Source organism: Apus apus, chromosome 14, assembly GCF_020740795.1.
Source record: "Apus apus isolate bApuApu2 chromosome 14, bApuApu2.pri.cur, whole genome shotgun sequence".
In the NCBI taxonomy this organism is placed as follows: Eukaryota; Metazoa; Chordata; class Aves; order Apodiformes; family Apodidae; genus Apus; species Apus apus.
The window spans coordinates 7,948,520-7,969,495 of NC_067295.1; the positions used below are offsets into that span (position 1 = coordinate 7,948,520).

General features: G+C 40.5%; 2 protein-coding genes across 3 annotated transcripts; one reads left to right on the forward strand and one right to left on the reverse strand.

The window, feature by feature from the left end:
* Positions 1–205: 205 nt before the first annotated feature.
* On the reverse strand, positions 206–10,486 carry LOC127390759 (cytochrome b-c1 complex subunit 2, mitochondrial). Its single transcript, XM_051632711.1, has 14 exons — positions 10,355–10,486; positions 8,765–8,857; positions 8,494–8,643; positions 7,845–7,909; positions 6,834–6,890; positions 6,355–6,479; positions 6,013–6,110; positions 5,530–5,587; positions 5,270–5,365; positions 4,071–4,270; positions 3,732–3,812; positions 3,102–3,178; positions 1,252–1,405; positions 206–451 (listed from the first exon to the last, which is right to left on the reverse strand). The coding sequence occupies exons 1-14, from the start codon at positions 10,388–10,390 to the stop codon at positions 368–370; spliced, it is 1,374 nt and encodes a 457-aa protein (XP_051488671.1). The 5' UTR covers positions 10,391–10,486; the 3' UTR covers positions 206–367.
* A 121-nt stretch (positions 10,487–10,607) lies between these two features.
* Positions 10,608–20,927, forward strand: CRYM (crystallin mu). 2 transcript variants are annotated; one of them, XM_051632714.1, is made up of 8 exons: positions 10,608–10,718; positions 11,381–11,531; positions 13,047–13,109; positions 14,831–14,932; positions 15,417–15,600; positions 17,023–17,144; positions 17,915–17,999; positions 18,605–20,927. In XM_051632714.1, exons 2-8 carry the CDS (start codon positions 11,394–11,396, stop codon positions 18,667–18,669), a joined length of 759 nt encoding a protein of 252 aa, XP_051488674.1. In that variant the 5' UTR covers positions 10,608–10,718; positions 11,381–11,393; the 3' UTR covers positions 18,670–20,927. The 2 variants fall into 2 exon arrangements, with proteins under 2 accessions (XP_051488674.1, XP_051488676.1); XM_051632716.1 differs by lacking the exon at positions 10,608–10,718 and adding an exon at positions 10,869–11,135.
* The last annotated feature ends 49 nt before the right edge of the window (positions 20,928–20,976 follow it).

A 20,976-nucleotide genomic window follows, 5' to 3' on the forward strand; every position in this document is an offset into this window, starting at 1 on the left:
AGAATACTCGGACAATTAGTGACAATTGAACTATTTGTTTGCATCAGTGATAAATTTTGATGTATCTATTTTTTAGATATATCAAAAAGCATGACTTTTTGACTACAAGTCACCCTTCTCACTACAGTCTTCTCTTCAGTGTACAGAGCCAGACTTAACAGCATTTTAGATAACATTTTCAGTGGAAAAAAAAATCAACATAAAATACATGAACTCAGCACTTTATTTGATGAGTGCAAGCTCGCAATTACTCCAGATTGATTTTCTGAAAGAACTGAATTCATAAATAACAAGTTAGTAGCAATTTATTTTGAACACAGGTGACTTAGAGCTCAGGTCCATCTTGAATCTGCATCCTAGTTTTCTTTTACAATTCATCAAGAAAAGGAGTATTTCCCAAATCTCCACTAGCTGCCATCGATTTCTTCCCACTGACAAACTTCTTTGCAGCCTGAAAATAAATAGGGAAGATGAATTTAAGGAAATATTCACTACAACAGCTTATCTTGCTGCTCATAGCCTCACCTTAAGTTATTAAAACAATCAAATCCTTAACACTACTAAAGTACATCATCAAGTAAACAATTTTCATGTGCTTATAATGCAGCTCATTATTTTATTATCTAAACAGAAATAACAGTGACAGTTGGATATAAAAGGCAGAAACTCTGAAAATGGTTATTCCTAGAATAACTTTTACACCACAAATATAGTGGATCTGTCCTTACTACTAAAGCTATTGCTAGTTGCTACTCCAACAGAAGTTAGTTGTGATGGTGAAAAAACAAGTTTTCTGATGGATTTCTGTACGAAGTTTGCTTCAAGTACAAGCAACAAGACCGTTTGGAATAGCAATACAGTTATTATGGCAACTCATCATCAAAAGCTTAATTGTTTTATTAAGCACACCAAATTCTGGACTCAGCCTTGACACAGAAGCACCTGCCCTGGAACCAGTATCAAGTTTTCCATGAATACTAGTTGGCAATTTTGGTAAATGCAAGTGAAGTAGATGAGAATTTCACATACTCCCAGCTACCCTAGTTTTAGAGTGTATGGAATTAAAGGGTCTTCTGTTAATAAAGTAAGCAAAGGCATCAAAAGACAGCCAGCTGGGATTTGTAAATAAGTTGCTTTTTTAAAAGCTAGTTATGTGTGTATTTATAAACACACACAAACGAGCACAAGTTTTGTGTAAAGAAACCTGACACAGAGACTAAGGAACACCTGTAGATGCTGACACATACTCACATTCACAACATCAGCAGTGGTTACAGAGTCGATTTTTTGAGCAACAGCAGATGGTGATGAGTGTGTGCCAGAAACCAATGACTCGGAGCCAATTTCATTCAGTAACCCTTCTGCAGTCTCCACTGACATCAAATATGTGGCTTTCAGCTGATTTCTGCCATCAAACAAAGCATTAAGGATGAGTGAGCCTGTAGGTCCTGTTATTACCTTCCCCACTGCCCCTGTAATTGCAAGATTTTTGGTGCTTTTGAAGTTTTGAAGATTCCTCTCCATTTGGAAAGGTTTTCCTTTACAAGTATGAAAGGGATCTGTAGTAAGGAAACAGGCACCACAGCTAGTTCAAGCATGAAAATGACAGTGTACTTGAACACCTGCTGCCTCAGGATGATCAGCCACCCCCCAGAGTCAGATCTCTAGATCAGAATTCATTTTTGTGAAGCAACTCATGCAGGCGCCCCAGGAATTAGACAAACTAATCTATCAAGTTTAAAAATTCAGTTTAAAATTGATTCCAGTTTCTCATAAAGAATAGATGTACACAGAGCAATTTTGTTGTGACAAAGCAGCAATGAATGTAAAATGGCTAAGCTCCTTGTGCAGCAGTTCCATGTTCTGTTAAGACACACTGTTTACACTTCTGTTTCTGTTTCATGCAGTCTCACTGCTACATATGAAAATCATCTTTTTATAAAGTCATGTTTAAAGGTCAAAATGGCAGAAAACACTTTATTGCTATATGATTAAATAGCTTGGTATTTTTGACTGAATTGCAAGATTCTGCAAATATCGCTGATCTTGAATTTGATTTTTGGGGGGTTTTTTAGTCACTAAAGGAAAATGGGGCAATATAGAAAATATGGGAAGCCAGTCCAGAAGGGAAACTCCAAATAAATAAATAAAAAAAACCAAAAAACCACAGCAGCACCACATGTAGTTCCCCAGTAATAGGCAGCTTCATTAAAGAAACAAACAACAAACCACAACAAAAAATTGCTAACAAAAAAACACCCGCAAACCCAAACACCACCACACAAAACTATCAGTGCCAAATATAAAGGTCTAGAATTCACCATTTTGTGACTAATTATGTTTTGTGTAACCAAGCTTTACGTGGAGTCTCGTAAATATTTCATACACGCAACAGAAAATATTTTAATGTTACTACTTGAGTGAGCTTGCACTATATTGTACTGCCCAAGTACAGTTTAGAGGCTTGGTGCAGTCTAACAGTACTTGCAGATCAAGCACCAACTAATATGAACAACCCTCTATAAATGAGAAACTCTAAAATTTTGCTGATATTACTGCATCTTTAATAGTGACTTCCCCCCATCTCCAGTATTCCTAGGGGCATGTATTTTGATGTAACTTCACTAAATCAGTGCTTTACACTTGCAGACCCTCATGACTACTATTCTTTGAAGGTGCAGAAGATTGCTTAATATAATTGTTTGGGGAATTGCTGCAGTGTGACTGCAAAGGGAATAACCTAAATAATGCAGTTTAGGATTCTAATTTAACTACATCTTAATATTACAGAGTATGATTAAAACTACAGCATCTGCTGGTACTTGCTAATTTCCTACATTTAAACAGTTTTCAGAAGACTTAACATCTAACAAGGTTGCACTAGGAAATACCACTAGTAGGGAATCAGTACAGATTGGAGAAAAAAAAAAAAAAGTATTGACAGTGTTTCAGTTTTAAGGCAGCAAAGGAAGCAGTTCCCTAAAGGAAATAATTACAGGACAGCAATAAGCTTTGCTGTGCAGAACAGTCTACGCCTCTGAAAAGTAGCTGCTTGTTAAGAAACTTCTTAAAACACACAAGACAGTTCTTTATGCACTTACTTTGCCTTTGTGACATCGTCATCAGTGACACCGCCCTGAGCAACTGCCTTCATCTGGTTCAAAGCAGCTTTAATGACCTGAGGAAAATTAAATCTTTTAGGACCTCTTCCAGCATTAAATGTCAACGTGTTATTTCTATTTTCTGGCACCTTAAAAATTTCAGGGGAGAGCAACTTAGTGTTAGGATTCTAAGCCTGAACTCAATGCTGAACAGCTTTAGAACAAAACTAAAACCACTGCAATAAATGCCAAAGTGAGCCACAAAAAATAGGGTGGATTCAAATGGCATCACCACACTACTTTGCATGGTCTCACCATTTTTCCATGGGGCTGTTCAGTTTGGCCAGCTTCAAGGGTGAGTATGTTCCTCCTGCTATACTTCAGCTTACACACATACATCAGCCAGTAGTCAGCAATTTAAGGCATTTTACTAGCTCCAGTTTGTATCAGGCATTTGTACTCCCCAGAAAGCAAGTCTCAATCCCAGCTTACAGAGCTAAGTCTTAACTGAACATGCAGCATTCTTATAGAAGAAACCGGAGGAACTGACTGTTTTCAGATTATTCAGTTAATCAAAACACTTGTTTAAGGGTTATGTTGTTAATACCTAAGTTCTCATCAGCAACTCACCTCCCCAGCATTTGAAGCCTGGGATATGGTGTAAACCCCAAAGAGCCCAGAATCAGAGTAATTAACATTAAATGCAGAAGCCTGCAAAACAAACATAATTATAAACTGCTTTAAGTATCAGAACTCAGTATCAAGCATAGGAAAATTATTATTATTAGGATCTAAAATACTGTAATTCAGGGAGCGAAACTCCATCTGTGCAGAGGAAAGATCAGACTGTAAGGAAATACCGTAACTTGTGCAAGAAAGAACTAAGATACTGACTGGAGGCAGCAGCCTCTTAAAGGACAGTGTGCATTTTACTGAAAATATTACAGTAAAGTAACCCTCTGAACTTACATCAAATGGCTGGGTAGTTACTTTAGCAATACCCTGGGACAGTTTGCTGGTGGCATTGCTTCCCCTCTTGATGAGGGGTCCAGCACCTAAAACATGCTGAAGAACACTGAACGCATTTGCTTCTGCACTCCCAACAGCAGCTCCTTCTGTTACAACAGCAGCATGGACGAGGCTATCACCATTCTGTTCTCTGATTTCTCCTAAAAAATAAAAGGTAATGGAGCATCCAGTTAGAAACTACTGTAGGTTCAGAGGTACAGAAAGGACACATTTCTAGCCTGGAGTTAAGTTTCATGAGAGAGAAGCCACGGTGTGAAGTTACTGCATGTCTGTTAGTAGGCTGCAGGTCATACTGTAGCTTCCTAATAATTAGCCCCCTTTATACCTGTAGTCTTCAGAAGTTAATCCGAACTCTTATTAAAAAGAAATATATATATGTATACTATATATTTAGTATACTATACATAGCCCTTTGAAAAAAGCATTTTTAAAATGTCTTTTAAATTTAAAAAGTTTTCTTGTAAGCACAAAACCAAATACCTTACTATGCCTTACTTGAACCTGATCCTATACCACACATACTGTGAGATGATAAAACTCAGTGAATCTTCAGATAATAAATTAACAGAAAAGTACTGTACCTTCTGTTCATAGGAATATTTAATCTGTTTTACAGATACTGAAGTTACTCCAGTCAAATATTGGATGCTGGAAACTTTCCATTTTTTTCCACCTGTTTACAGAGTGATCTGATACTCCAACTAAAGAGTAGCTGTTGATGTTAGTACAAGATACTGCTCCAGAAGATTAAAGCATTGCTTTGTCTTCTTGAAAGACTTAGGACACTCTAACAGGTCTTCCCTAAAAAGAAAGCCTACTAGACAGTCCTTGATCTATTCTTAAGGGAATCTTCCCAAAAATGCCAAGAGAAATCATATGCCAGGTAGTTTTTCACTTTATGGAATAAATTATTTTGCAGGTAAAGCTTTGCTGGAGAGAGGGGTTCAGTTTTCCTCCAGAACTTTCCATAGCAGGGAATAATCTTCTGCTTATTTAGCTGGGAGATGCCTCTGAACTGTCATTTCCTACATACAGCATTTAGAACAACTATATAGTTTTCAGTTGCAACTTTGAGTAATGCTACATTTATAATAATGAGAAAACCAGTAATTCAGAACAGATGCAAGAAACATACTCACCTCCTCGATAGACAGCCTTGGCACTGGAAATACCAGCTCCACTGCGGATATTTAGGAAGTGCTCTGCAACTTGCTTTAAGTCAGAGTGCTTTACACCTGTGGCATAAGAGTTTATTCCAAGTAATGTAATGGCACTGAAAAGCTACAGCAGTTACATAAGTGTGTCAAGTGTGCCGTAACATTTTACTTCTATGGAGAACTCCAATCTCTACAGTACTTTTCCTTGATGGATTGCAGTGTCCTTTAAAGAACATACATACCGATTCCTACAAGAGCCATTCTCGAACTCGTGAAATTGTTCTGTACAAAATGGTGAAGCTGCAACAGTAAATTCAAATTTTAGGGTATTTAATATAAAGAACAAAAAAGGCAAATGTGTATCTGATCTTCCCCTGCTCAGCCTTATACTTCTTAATGTAGCAAATTCCAGTGTTTCAAAAGGAACTGCCTACAGAATAGCATTTTACATTCTCCAGTCACAACTACAAAACTTTCACACAAGAATACTTGCATTTCAGTGGCAGCTTTCCTATCAACAGAAGCCACTGACATTAACCACCTCTCTAAATGTGAAAGCCAGTCTGTATCCAATACTAAAAGCTGCATGGAAATAAATTATTTTACCACCAAACTAATACAGTAGCAAATACTGACTGTATATTTACTGAATTAATTTTCTCTGTCAAGCATCATCTATTATTGATAACAGAAACAGATTTTTAACACAACACAAATAACCCTACCTGCTCAGAAGTAATTTTTCCAACTTTGTAATCTGGACAATACAAGGAGTTTGCCAAAGCATTCTTATAAGCTGCAGCATGCAAGTTTTCCAGCACTCCTAAGAGGAACAAATTTGCAGTGATGATGATTAACATAAAAGCCACTTCAATGGAGATTATGAATGAAACAAAATACTAATAAAAAGAGGTTCTGTAACAACAGAAAGACAATACCTAACAGGGCAAAGCTGAAAAATGCAATGGTCATGTGACAGAGCAAAAGTGAAACTATTTTTTTCAGTGTTTTTAGTTTTGAAGAAACACTCATGAAGCCAATATACTGTATCAGAAAATAAAACTTACCAACTTGAGGATTCTGAAATGCGACTGCTTTGTCAACTTTTAATTGTGGCTGAAGATCAGTCACTTCCCATGGCCTGAACTCTGGTGCTGTGGTGACATTAAGAAGGTACTCCATTACTGTGTCACTGGATAAAAAAGTTACAAAGGTATTAAACACAGTAGAAGTAGCAAGTATTTCTTTTGAAGTCAAAAGCAATTCAAACTAATCTATAAGTAACACATTAACAACAAAGTATATAATTTGAGCCAGAGTAGTTATTAGCACCGTTGTACAAAGTAGGAGAATCCAACTTCAGTTCCATAGCATTTCTACAATCAGTAACATGCTACAGAAGTTGAATATTAATACAGTAATATATTGATTCATTGTATCAACATGAAAATAGGTATTATTACTACCCTGTAAAGTGACAAGTTCTCTACTACAGAGCAGTTTGTAAAGAATGCAGTGATTCACTTTACAGCATCTAGATACCTACACATAGTCACGCAGGCATTCAACAGAGTAAGTCATTTTCTCTCTTGTTGAGTACACACTAAATGAGAAAAAAAACACAAAATCCATTTCAGCAGAGAACTCAGAATTGCATTTTCATACATATTCCCCATTGATTTAATTTGTCAGCAAGATACTGACTAGAATATCTAGTTAACCTTAAATCTGCTTGAGAGGACTGTTAAAGGATAATACACAGGAAAAGCAGACTTAACTAAAATTAATATCTTAAGTATTCAAGTAATAACAAGTGTCTTGTGAGCATCAGAATTTAAGATACCATGATAATTCCAAGTAAAAAAACAAATAAGGATGATCAGCAAATCTTGAAGAAAAATGTGTATATGTATTGAACAAGGCAATTTAGAAATTATTCTCTTCAGGCAGAAAACAAAGGTGGTCTTTTCCACAAAAACATTTGTGATTAACAGGCAAAAACAAGGGTAGTGTCAAGGTGTATAAACCACTGCTTTTAAACAAATTAGATATAAAACAATCTTACTGGATTATTTCAAGATACAGTGCAAGAAAGCAGGCACAGCGAGATCCCTCTTTTCTATCTCTTAGGCTTCTTTTTTAGGCTTAAACTCACAAATCATGACAGCAACTACTGTTTGAATTGCTCCCAAAACTGCAGTATGGTGAGTGGTATATTCACAAAAGATGGAGTAAAAAAAAAGTGTATCTACTGACTTCAGGAAGTTTAACCTTGAAGCCTGAAAAGGCAGAAAGAACATTAAGCTTTCCTGACAAATTGTGTTTCTTCCAGGTACACAACATCCATATTTTAACTGAAAGGTGTTTTTTAAAATACAAATCACGGGCATACTCTCGAGAGTAAGAAGTACAAAAGATGTTCCTTGTCAACATTCACCAGTCAAGTATCCTTACCACACCAAGCTTATCCACCTACATATTGACACACTTATTAAGATTCCTTTAATCATATAGCTTGTTTGCATTTTATCAAAACAGGTTATTTATAGTTACAAACCTTAGGCTACCCCCAACAGCTTCAATGCCACGAGTAATACGGAAAGAAGATGCTCCTTTAGTAGTCTATTAAAAAAATAATTAAAAAATAATTAAAAATTCTAGTATTTTCAGAAGATATTTGCCTGAGGTTATTCAGTGCTCAGGCAAAATTGAAACAGTATCTGCTTTTTCATTTATACAGAAGACATTTTGAAAAGCTGAGCCAGTTTACTCCCCAGCACCACTCTATAATGATCCAGGTTTGCTTGAACATTTAGTAGGATTCTCTGAAATAGGTAAGCTTGACAAAACCAGGGCAAGGAATGCCTGCACATACCATTATGCTAACAGCTGTCTGGAGTATCTGTGGGCAGCAGTTAGGAAGGAGGCCATAAGCACCTGGGGTTTGGTTTGTTTTCCTGCACCAAACTGGTGTGGACTGAACCCATCCAACAGCATTCAAAGCCACGTCAGGGGTGCCGTGTAGCTCTAACGATCTCAGCCTGGCTGGTGTGCCAGAGACAGGCTGTGTTTACATCTGCAGCCAGAGCCAGACAGCAACAGAGATAAACAGGAACAAGGGGAACGGCCACAGTGGGTCAAGCTCATGTCTTCTTATGGCCATTTCACCTACTGCCAACATAGGAACAAAGAGAGCAAACACCTACCAAACTAGATGCAAGGCGAAGCAAGTGAGCAGTTCCCAAGTTAGTGGCAGTTTCATATCTGCTGCCTGCTTTAATAAACACACCAATTCTTGAAGCAGGAGAAAAATTTTCCAGAGATGCAATAATTAAGCCATTTGGCAATTTTGTAATCTGTAATAATAAGAAAAAAAATTGGTTTGCCATCCACTAGAAGTACTTCCATGGTTCTGCTTTAACCGAGTTTTAAAAAATAAAGGGGAGAGAGAAAAAAAATACCAGTAATCATACTGACCTCAAGATCCTCAGACTCTGGAGATAATTTCACTCGGTCTGCAGCTGCTGAGGTTCTGACTTTAGGAGCTACTTTCAGTGAGTAAAGTCTCTTCTGGAAGAGAAAGCATAAAAGCAGGGAGTTTCTGAATTAGGTCATCACATACTGAAAAAGCAATTAATTTTAAAGTAGAAATACAATGAATGACTTCAAGCCCCCAAGTAAAAACAATTATTCTCTTGTAATTCATCTGATGGTTTCTACACCACCATTGGAACCTGTGCAAGGTGTTTTATGAGGTCTCTGGAAACTCAAGAAATAGCATTTTGAGCTGTTTTTTTTTTTCCCCTTTGTCATTGTGCAGTGTGAATCTCTACTGACACTAGTCTGCGGGATCAGTTGACAGCAATTAACCAAACAACTACAGCAATCCACATAAACAGAACACAACATTTGAGATACTTTTCTTATTTCTTTTGTGTAGGCAGTTGATATCCTAAAGACTTAGGTCTCAGAATACAGTGACTGCTGCACACGAAGAGGAATTCTGTGGAAGTCCCCAAATTGCAGAGTAATAACCAGGCATAACCTGCAAATTGAAGTATCACAGGAGCCTTCTCTCAGTAGCTGGCAACAGAAATGGCAATATTGTTATTTTGAATCTGAAATGGTATTCCCACAATTTTTTTTAAGTTTGTTTATATTTGCAAAAGAAATTTATTTCTTGCTCTTCTCACATTAAAAAAAAAAAAAATATATCCATACATCTCAAAGCAAAAACCAAGTGACAAACATTGCTACACTCAGCAGCAGGGATACCAATGACATGATTCCACTTGCTTTGCCACAGACTCTGTTAATTGTATTTTGAGTCTAGGAAAACCTCCTTTCTGCCACCACAGTAGATTGGTTAAAACACATCACTGTAACCACTAAGCCTACTTATTTATGGACTGCTAGTGCGGGGCTCAAATGGACTTACAAAGGCACTGTGACTCACAAGTAATTTGCTATCCTACTCGAGAGAGCGTTTGTAGCAGAGACCTGGCAGAAGTTACATTTCAGCTGTCGGGAGGCTCAACAAGGTATTTCTTTTGCAGCGGAAGCCCCTCTGTCCCTCCACGCCTCCGGTACCAGCCGAGCCGCACTCTACAAGGGCACCACCTTGCCACAAGCAGCGGAAGCTTCCCCGGCGAGAGAGGATCCCCCGAGACCGCTCCTCCCTTCTCTCGGGCCGTACTGGGGGCCCTGCCTCGCCCACCGCTCCCGGCAGCTGCCTCGCAGGGAGCCCCCGGCAGCCGCTCCGTGCTCCGGCGCCCGCAGCCCCGGCGCTGCGCGCAGGCCGCCCCAGGCCCAGCCCGCGGCCTGCCTGACCTTCAGCCCCACCGCTCCGCTCCGCCATCCGCCCGGCCGGCTCGATCCCAGCCCCGGCCCCTCTCACGGCCCTGGCTGCCAGCCCCACAGACACGAAGGCCGCCCGCCCGCCCGGCTCGCCGCCCCGGGGCTGGCTAGGGTCAGGCCCGCCCGCAGCCGGCCAGGGCCCGGACAGTCGCTGTCACTGCCACCGGTACCTCTCCCCAAACGCGCACAACGCCTCCAGACCACCCTCACCGAGAGGGAACGCGCGACCACTGGGAATCCCTTCATCCTTCCGCGCCCCTCAACTCGGCCCTGGCGGGGAGACGACGGCTGTCCCGGAGGAAGACCCGGCCTTCCCGGCACGCCCTGCGCCGCTGTGACCTTCTAGCCAGCGAGTGCCCGAACTCTGCTGCTCGTGGTCAGAGTCACGGCTTGGAAATAGAGCGACACCTGGCGGCCCGTCGGGGCGGCCGCGCGTGCGCAGTGCGGCCGCCTCAGCGCTGCTGTTCGCCCCTCGGGGCGCGGGCCCGGCGGGGCCTCCGGGAGGCGCCGAACCGCCGATAAATCACGGCAGGCCCGTTCTGTGGCCTTCGCCTTCTCCCGCGGCGGGGCTGAGGTGGGGCGGCGACCAGCGACACCTGTGGGGGCGCGGCCGTGCCCGGGGCTGCCGGGGAGGGGGCGGGGGGAGGCGTCCTGCCGTGAGGGGAGCGCGGCAGGGGCCGGGAGCTGTGACGGGAGCGCGGCTGCGGGGTGGGCCGCGGGGCGGGACCGGGCTGGGGGCGGTGCCGGCCCGCCGGGCTCTTAGTGGCGGTGCCGGGCAGTCAGCGGTGCCGCGGTCCGGTGTTGTCCCGCTATTCGCCATGGGCTCCAACCTGCCCGTCTTCATCGGCGCCGAGGAGGTGGAGAAGCACCTGCAGCGCGCCAGCCTCCTGCTCCCGGCGCTGGAGGCGGCCCTGGCCAACTTCTCGGCCGGCGCGGCGGGAGGCGTCGTGCAGCCCGTGCGCACCGTGGTGCCGGTGCACCGGCACGGCGGGTGAGGGGCTGCCAGGGTGCCTGGCGGGACCCGGGAGGACGGTTGGGGATACAGCTGGCGGGGGGAGTTGCGGCCCCTCTGGAGCGAGGAACGGGGATAGAGGCAACGGGGGACCGGGAATTAAAACATCAGAAAAGGTCGTTGATATCGAGTTACTGATTAACTGGTCAGTAGCCGTGTGATGTTAACCACTCTGGTGAGTGCGGGCTTCTGTGCTTAAGTAATGTCAGTAATTCTCTTACAAGGTTCCTAGGAGTGATGCCAGCTTACAGTGCTGTGGATGATGCTCTGACAACGAAGTTGGTGACTTTTTATGAGCACAAGAAGGATTCTTCTGTCCCTTCTCACCAAGCAACTGTCCTCTTATTTGACCCAAGAAATGGCAGTTTAAAAGCTGTGAGTTTCATGCATGCTCGTGTTCTCCTCCATTCATGTTCTGTCAGTTCTCCCTTCTGATTGTTAGAAGCTGGAGATGGTCTTAGTTGGTGTGTTTACCAGCAGCATCAATGAAAATGTATTTGTGCCAATTTAAGATTTGGCCTAAAGCATTCTGTCTCTCATGCATGTTAAATGGTGCTCTCTCTGCTATTTACTGCTACTTGTGATTTGAAGGGAGTCTAGTATGTTGTCTCACAGAATGACCAGAGGAAAGAAACGATCAGGAAAAGTCTACCTTGCATTTGAAAGGGAAGAAAACAAACCTTTGCTGAGTAAAGAAGTGATCTTAAACCATCTTAAGTTAAATCTGAGGAGATTTGTTATTGGTATAACAGGGAATAGTGTTTAGGCTGATTGTCTGCTTGTTTGTTTGAAGAATTAAAGAATATTTACAATTTTCATTACAATTTAGTAATAATAGTTGTTAAAGAGCCAAAACTGGTATAGAAAACTATATTGGGATTTTATTCCTAAACTGTATCAGAATACATATCACCTTGTTAAACCCCTTTTGTGGTTTAACCCGGCAGGCAGCTAAAACAACCTCTGAGCTCGCTGCCTCGCCCCAGTGAAATGGGGGAGAGAGTAATTAAAAAAAAGGTTAAACTCATGGGTTGAGATAAAGACAGTTTAACAGGTCAGAAAAGGAAGATAATAATAAAAAATATTAAAACCAAGTGCCATTGCTCACTGACTGATACACAGCTAGTTCCTGAGCTATGTTGTCCCCCTGGCAGTTCTGTCCCCTGTTCTTCCCCCCCCCCAGTTTATATACTGAGCATGATGTGCCTCCTGCCAGCTTCTTGCTGGCTGGGCATGAGAAGCTGAGAAGTCCTTGACTCATGTAAGCACTACTTAGCAATAACTAAAACATCAGTGTGTTATCAATGTTGTTTTCATACTAAGTCCAAAACACAGCACTATGCCAGCTACTAGAAAGAAAATTACCTCCATTCCAGCCAAAGCCAGGACAGCTCATTAATTAATTTGTACACAGTAGCTAATACACATTGAGGCAGGAGTGCTCCCTGTGTGATATGAGTTAAAAGAATTCAATGGTTCCCGGTCATCCCTTTGTAGGGGCCAAGACAGCACAGACTGGTGAGCCCTTGCCAGCCTGCACTGGTCCCTGGTCTTACTGGACTGCAGATCTGTTCCCTGCCCTGCAATGGAAAGCAAAGGAAGTGCAGTGCACAAAGACCTGCGTGAGTTAGGGGTGCCTCAGCTCTGATCAATTTTCACTCCATTTGTGCTGATGGAATGACATGGAAGAACTGGAATAGGCAGAGAATCTGCTGAGTTTAAATGAGTGATTGTGTATGTTTTGTGGTTGCTATGATGGAAATTGCCAACTTTTGTATTTTTACCTGTGCCCAGTAATAGCATGTAATTCACAAATCAGATGAAGATGTTTGGTATTCATTCATATTTTCAGTGTTCATTTCAGTCTGTTTGAACTTCTTTTTTAAAAAGGTCATAGATGGCAGTGTCATTACAGCAAAACGAACAGCTGCAGTTTCTGCAATTGCTACCAAGGTATGTGTTCTCTTTCCTAAATCAGGGCAGAATCTGTTATATAATAAATAACCAGAGGGAATTATGTAAGTGGCTTTCAGTGCATGTGAATTTTAATCAAATGTATCTTTAAATTAGATTTATGTTAACATACGTGTTTTCAGGAAAAACTTAACAGCACAGTTCTCTGTTTTAATTGGGTGAGTCATGCCTGGCTTTAACACTTGTGCGTGACTGGAGAGCAACCCAAGCTGTGTTTTTGTGGTTTGTCTGCATCCCCTTCTGGGAATTTACTGAGGTGTCTTCCTCTGTGATTTTCTTTCTGAAAACTGGGGAGGTGTATCTTGCTGTACGTTGCTTTGCATCATTCCAATTTCAGTTGGAAGTTGTTGAATTCTTTTTAAAACAATAAGAAGAGGGCCAGAGCTCTGTTTTTGACCCATCAGCTTTGCATCAGACTGAAGGCTGATCTCACCACTTGGTTAGTGGCAGTCTTTGTGCCAGCAGGAGTTTGTCCATGGCAACAGAGCTAAACTGACATTAAATTGGAGTGAAGAACCTGCCCCCAAGAGCTTCCCCTGGTCTAAGGGACAAAACAACTTACAAAGAATTCCTTGGACATGAGGTTATAGGACCATTCATCTCAGCCATTCTTTCCTTAGGCAGTTCTTACCGTTTTTACACAGTCAAGGCTCTGCTGGCCTCAAAGGAGCTTGGCTGTGGAAGGCACTTCAAGATCAGATCCTTCATTGTCATCTGCTGTTTTGGGAAATCTTCAGGAGTGTTTTGAGTTTAGCTCATAGTTGTCATCTTGTCCTCTTTATGGCATTTGGTTTTCAAAGACCTGTGCTTTTATGCAAGAGTCTTTGAATCAGTGCTTCAGAGTCTTTGAAAGGAACATTGCTGCTGAGAAATGGGATCAATGAGATTTTTTTGCAATCTATTTGCAGCAAAATAAGCATTGAGAGCCTAGACAATTCTAAACCTATACAGAAATTAGTGGCCTCAGCAAATGCATAAACAAGACACCAGGATAGCCTTGGGCTGCACTCCAGCAGCCCTCTCATCACCTTTGCCAAGTACTAGTGAATCACAGGCAAGAACTAAACCAGAAAACCAAAAGCAATCAGAATAGAATTTTAATATTAATTCCTTAAGACTGTTCCTATTCTTAGAATACCTGATGCATGCATATCTTGGCTCTTACAATGTCAAGGCCTGTTTGTGGAATGATTTATGTCTTTAGTGAATTGAAAACAAAGCTTAGTTTGAAGGTACCAAAACCAGTTTCCCCACACAGCTACCACTTTCAGTACTGATAGGTTTTGGTATTGTGTGCAGAACATCAACACTGTGGTTTTACACTTAATTAGTCACCTGTGTGTAATACATTAAACTAATATTAGAGTGTGCTGAGCCCCCAGAATTTGCATTGGCTCATGCTGTTCCATGTTAAGCCTCAATTTCAAAAGCTGGTGAAAGCAAAACAGGAATCAAGTTAAGATGTACTTCAGTGCTATTGACACTAGCTTTTGCATTTTAAAAATGTGTGTATATATATATATGTAATTTAATATTATTTTATATTAATATGAATCAATACTAGCTTTTGCATTAAAACTTTTTTGTTTAAAAGGACTAAAGATACTGCTTTCTTTTGTGGTATTTTGGTATGTAGTTGTCTTATCTGTTAATATATTGTCCTTACATATTCTGTTTTTTTATTATTTGATACTTTTTAGCTGTTAATGCCACCTTTTGCAGAAGTGCTGTGTATTTTGGGAGCTGGTGTTCAAGCTTATAGCCATTATGATATCTTCATGGAGCTGTTCACATTTAAAGAGGTAATGGACACATCTTAACAGGATGCATCTATTTTTCTTCATTGTTTCAAGAGCACTTAATATAAATAAACCATACTGTAGCAAATGAAGTTAAAGAATACTCTGAGTACCTGTAGAATTTCTTACTCAAATGGTGGTCTGAAAAAAAAAAGGAAAAAAGGCTTGGAAACCAGGTGGATTCAGATGGCTCTTTCTCTCTGTGAGAGAGAATCGTGTTATGTGTGCCATACTCTTATGACCTTTGTGTGCTTTTCTCTCAAACAGATTTATTGGGAATATTTGTATTTTACAAATACAGCTCTAATGGTCATTACAAGTGTAACTGCTCACACATGCAATTCCTCGCTTCTGTGAGGAGAACATTAGTGGGGAAAAAACCCACCTTTGGGATACACTTATATATCTACTAAAAAATAAAACAATGTTCTGTTTCAGCAAGGAGAAGTTCCCCGAGCTAATCTGTTTTGTCTTTTTTCCCTTGGAGGTCAGGATATGGAATCGCACCAAAGAGAAAGCGGTGAAGTTTGCTAGTTCAGTTCATGGCCCAGTGCAGGTCTGTGCTTCTGCTCAGGAGGCAGTTACTGGGGCTGATGTGATTGTAACAGTCACTATGGCAACAGCACCAATTTTATTTGGAGACTGGGTAAAACCAGGTGCCCATATCAATGGTATGTTATCCTCTCATTGTTTAAAAGATGCATTTGCTATCACATTGTTTAGCATCAAAAACTCTTCGAAAGCAATACTCTGTGCTTCTCAGAATTAATGCTCTTTCCATTTTGACTTCTCTGTAGTAAGGACCACTTTTCCCAGCCCTGTCTTCCTGACGGGCTGGAACCAGAACTTCTGCATACTCCAGCACTGATTTTTTTCTAGAGCAGGAGTTATGCTTTTTTCCCCTGTGGTGCATTATCTTTGCTACCATTTTGTCACGTGATGTTCACCTTGCTCTCTCTATTTCAATACTCCATACAAACATGTTATGTCCTATGTGATTCGTGCTTATTCTACTGTTTCCCTGGTAGTTGTCATCTTTTCTTCATCTAATTTTGTCAGCTCCTGTATTTACTCCTTTATAATCTGACAACATAGATTTTTAAATTTAATTTTTTTTACCTGAGTTAAAAAGATGCAATAACCTAGTTAACAACTTGACAATTTGACATCTAATTATGGTGGGGTTTGCGGCTTTTTTTTTTTTCCTACTTTGTGTTGATGTTGCCACACAATTCTTTGGAGTCTCTGGACATTCCCACATTTGCTTATTTTATTAATTGTGGGCCTGGGTCAGACAACCTTGTGCACTTTCCAAATGGCGTGGTGATAAGACAAAAGCAACTTGTCAAAGGAAACAATTTAAAGGAAGGTCCTGCATTCCAGCAGCATCCTATCAATTTTTCAAACTCAATTTAGTCTTTTGTCATTTAATGTTGTTGTCTGTGTTATGTCAGAGAATGGAAGCCAGAAGTTGAACCAAAATCAATTAAGGTCTGCAGCCACTGAGGCGATACATACACAAAGGCCTCTCTCCTTTCTTTGGCTTGTGTTTTTTTCCCCCCGTTGAGGCATTTGTGCTCTTCAAGGAGGCATTCAAGCAATATGGAATTTATTATTCTATGGCAGTTGGTGCTCTTTAACATTTGACCACAGTATGGCTGTTTGGGGTATTGTAGCCCATAACAAGTTGATAGTGATCTTGTTCCTTGATTTGTTTTCATGACTAGAAGCCAAGGATGCTGTACATTTTAATGAGCTGTAATTTGGAGGGTTGGATCCAATGTCATCCTTCATTAACAATGAAATTGGAAATTTAGGGCTCTAGCACCTACAGAAACATGCCTTGTATAGATCAATGTTGCAGCTGGGGCCAGATTGAGAGAAATCCAGGCTTTTTCCCAGTTGCTCATGCACATCTCTTTTTTTTGTTGTTGTTTTATTAATCAACATGTCTCCAGTGCTAACATCAGATTGTTTGTATATTACATTTTCACAATAATGTCCATTGTTACTTCCCACATGTCTTTTGGAGAAAATGTGGTTTGAATTAGTTTTAAACATTCCTCCCAAGTTGATCAGTTTTGTGTTCTTAGCTGTTGGAGCAAGCAGACCAGACTGGAGAGAACTGGATGATGAACTGATGAAGAATTCTGTTCTGTTTGTGGATTCCAGAGAGGCTGCTCTCACAGAATCAGGAGATGTTATATTATCAGGGGTAAGACTTTCTGAAATTAGGGGCTTTATTTCTGTGGCAACTGGCTTGTATCTGAAATGAGTTGGTATTGATTATGTCCTGCCCTGAAACTTCTTGGAGCATTAAATGTAGTTGTTAATGCTTTCCAGGCACAGGCTGAAAAATAAACTGGTTTCAAAGCAGTTGGCCTTTGTGTACAATAACCAAATATTGGTTATGAAAGACCTACATTTCCTGCAGTGTTCAGTAGTTATGTTATGTATAACTTATGTTAAATGTAACTTTCTTCCAGTAAGATTTCAGTGGGATTGGCACACATCAGGCCTCTAGAGAATGAACAGCAGAAACCAAGCAGACAGTAATCTGCAGAAGTCTGATGGCAGGGACTCTTTTAGGTTTAATGGAATTTTCTTTCTCTCTTTTAATGTTTTTGCAGAGCAAATATGTTTTTCACTTTTGAGGTTTAACATAATAGGTCCAGATATGGTAAAGTGTGTGGCACTCCTTGGGTTTTTTTGGATAAGGAACAAGATATCCACTGTGAAATTCCTTATTGACTGAGAAAAGTTCATCAGCTGTTTTCCTCTGAAAACCATTCCACTCCTCTGTGATTCCTGTCCAGTTTCTGTATCATTTATCTGAATACTGATCTGCTTCACTATGGAAAGGAATCAGTTTTGGGATGGCAGAACTGGAGTTGTTTTGAAGTCACTCAGAAAAAAAAAAAAAGTTTTTTTCTTAAAACATGTATGGATATTATGGGTTTGTATAAATATGTGTTTGTTTCACAGGCAGAGATTTTTGCTGAGCTGGGAGAGGTAGTGAAGGGTACAAAACCAGCCCTGCCTGAGAAAACAACAGTGTTTAAATCACTGGGTAAGAACAACCCCTCCTGTGTACAAGTCTGACAGAAAACAATGCCTTGTTATGTATTAGGTTCCCCCATGCGTGGGAAAGCTGCTGATCATCTTCCAAATTGCTGTGGCAATGAACTCTCCATAAGAAACCAGAATGTGATTTGCATTTTCCCTTTTTACTTTTCTTTATTTATCAAGCAGTGCTGATGTAATGAAAAGTGATAGGAAAGCAAACAAACAATAGGAAGAAGTGCATTTTTCCATCTCACAGTTATTGAACACAACTGCAGTGTTTATTAATACAGCTCCAAGCTGAGTGCCCTGCTGTTATGCCCATGGAGTCTGTCTACACTATAGACAATGTGGCAGTGTACTGGGGGATTGGAGGTGATGTTTGGGGGAAAGGGGTCCAAAAGCTGGGATATGAACACTGATTATTAGATTCATACTGTTACATGGTGGCTATAAACTTCAAATGAAATGAACACTGTAGGCATTTGGGATGGGCAATGATTCTCTTCCTGTCCGGTTAGATAATTTCCTGAGGCCTTCTTTTCCCTCCTGAAGCTATGTTGTTTTGTACAGCTGAAGAACTGTTTGAAGGTGACTTTAATTCTTTTTCAGGAATGGCAGTTGAAGATACAGTAGCAGCAAAATTTGTTTATGATTCATGGTCAGCTGGTAACTGAAGAGAGAAATCTACAGTGCCCAGGAGGCCAAGAGAATTGTTTGCACTTAGTTTCCTTGGATCTTTTGTTAACAAGAAAGACACCAGTCATACCTGAATGTGGCCCTTCTAGAACATCCAAGAGTGAAAAGTAAAATGTCAGCAATAGATTAACTTCTACAGTTTTCTAATGGCAAGTATTAGATACCTGCAGTATTACTAATAAATATATGTTGTATAACAGAAAGTATTAGATGTTTGCAGTAATACTAACAAGGGCATTTTTATGTATTTGTGTACAATTCTGGAATCAATGCCTGTCCTCCCTTATTATTTATGTAGCAGAAGTCTCTGGGTCGATTTCTTATTTTGAGAGAGGTAATGCATACTGGAGTAAAAGATCAGTTTGGAGAATGGACCCTGGGATCATATTTACCTGTGGTGGTACTTTAAATGCACTTGGGGGTTTCAGTGCTACACTGGCAGTATCCTAGTTTCTCCTGTAAACACAGCCCACCCCTGACTCCTGGACACCTCTTTCCTTCCAACTCAGACTGGGATCTAGAAGGCACCATCCTTACTTTCACTGCCCACAATCCCCCTTCCCTATCTTCAGACCTGACACTCTTCTCATTTAAGAGCACCCTTCTGTGTGGGATGTTGTATAAATAATGATGCCTCCATACAGTTCTGTCTCTTGTTGTGAAAGACATGGCTCAGGAAGACTTAGAGTGCAAACAATCAGAGCTAATATTATGTACATTTTAACTGGGAGGAAACTATACTCAGTACCTCCTTCGGTACGTTCCTGGATGGGATTTTACCATTTTCATATTGCAAGGGGTCACCCAAAATGTGAGCATTAAAAATGTGTTTTGATTTAACTTTTATCTGTGTTCTGTTGGGAGATACTTTTAAATAATTTATGCTGTTCTAAGTTCTTTTTCTAAGCTTCCTAGAGGTTGGAACCATCCAAATTGATTTCAGTGAAATAAACTTCTAGTATACAGGCAAATGTTTTCAGCTTGGCTGTACCAGGCCTCAGATGGTAATTGTTCTTTTATCCCAGGAGGTATTAGCTGGGCCAGGGATTTCCATGACCCTTTCTTGGCAGAGGAACTCAGTGATGTTCTACATAAAAGTTCCAGTTTTGTGCTGTTATGCAACTGCCTTACAAAAGAATGAGCATCTGCTGAAAAATAGCTTTTTCCCTGGAAACAAATGCCTGTGTCAAGCTAGAGTTGTGCCTTATGAAGTTTCTATTTCTACTTACGTATTATTTCATACAGGCTATGAAGTGTTTCTTCACTCTGTGGAAGGATTAGATGACATGGTCATTCTGTTTTGATGCCAGTAGAATACAGTGGAGCAACAGGAAGGAGGTTCAGAAGCTTTTAGCTTTAAAGCCCTTGATGGTGCAAAAGTAAGTATAGAAGAGGTTAATGAGTGCAGTGCAGGTATGACATAAATAATACTCCAGATTATAAGCCTGATGTAAATTTGTTGGAAAAAAGTAGTAAATGGCAGAGTTTGTAGTAATTTGCAGGGTTTTAGCATGGGAGAGTACCAGACCAGTAAGTGAATAGGGCCAAGGGATGTGTTTGTGGATAGAAGTCTAACTGTTGATCTTGTTCATATCAGCAGAAACAGAGAAAGAAATTTCTCTGTCAGAATGGCAGTAGCAAAACTGCCATTCTATTTTTACACATTTTTTCTTCTTTGTCATTTCTGAAATGTTCAGATATCATGAGTGTTGCCTTAGCCTGTTACTTCAGCAATAGAGAATTCCTCTAGCTTGAGACAAATGCAACAGCTGTTGGTGTCCCATCATTCCAGAACTGTCTGGAAACTTGCATTTCTTATGACACTGGTACCCCAGTTCTGTGTAAAACCCCTGTGTAAAACAAGGTTTGTAGTTTCAAATGAGACTTAGTGTTTGGGAGGAGGACAAATGCAGTTGATTTCCACATGTACTCTTCCACAGACTAGGCACTTTCAAAGTAGAACCAGTCCAAAAACCTGGTTCCGAAAACCGATGGTGTTCTCAGCTTTCACTGGCAGTAGGAGGTTCTAGGAGCCTGGCTTCAGCATTGTACCTCTGAATTTATGAAGAGGATTTGATACAGTTACAATAGGAGATGTTTGCATGCCATCTTTAGTTTATTAAGGGGAAATAATATAATATTTTTTCCATGTTTGCTTCTCTTACAAATCAGTCTCAAGAAATTGTGTAACTTGCACTTACGTTAAAATTAAATACATACTGTTGTTTTTCTTTGACTCTTTGTTGTCTATTACTTTTGGTTTGGGTTTCTGGGATTTTTTTGAA

Bases quoted from the DNA above. Each gene is read 5' to 3' on its own strand.
- LOC127390759 (XM_051632711.1), bottom strand. From the start codon at position 10,390: ATGAAGGGATTCCCAGTGGTCGCGCGTTCCCTCTCG. The intron at 8,644-8,764 runs GTCAGTATGATT...TTATTATTACAG, and splicing joins CAGAGTCTGAGGATCTTGAG to ATTACAAAATTGCCAAATGG. The intron at 5,588-6,012 runs GTAGGGTTATTT...TTACTGTTGCAG, and splicing joins GAAAAATTACTTCTGAGCAG to CTTCACCATTTTGTACAGAA.
- CRYM (XM_051632716.1), top strand. From the start codon at position 10,963: ATGGGCTCCAACCTGCCCGTCTTCATCGGCGCCGAGGAGGTGGAGAAG. The intron at 13,110-14,830 runs GTATGTGTTCTC...GATACTTTTTAG, and splicing joins TTTCTGCAATTGCTACCAAG to CTGTTAATGCCACCTTTTGC. The intron at 14,933-15,416 runs GTAATGGACACA...TTTCCCTTGGAG, and splicing joins AGCTGTTCACATTTAAAGAG to GTCAGGATATGGAATCGCAC.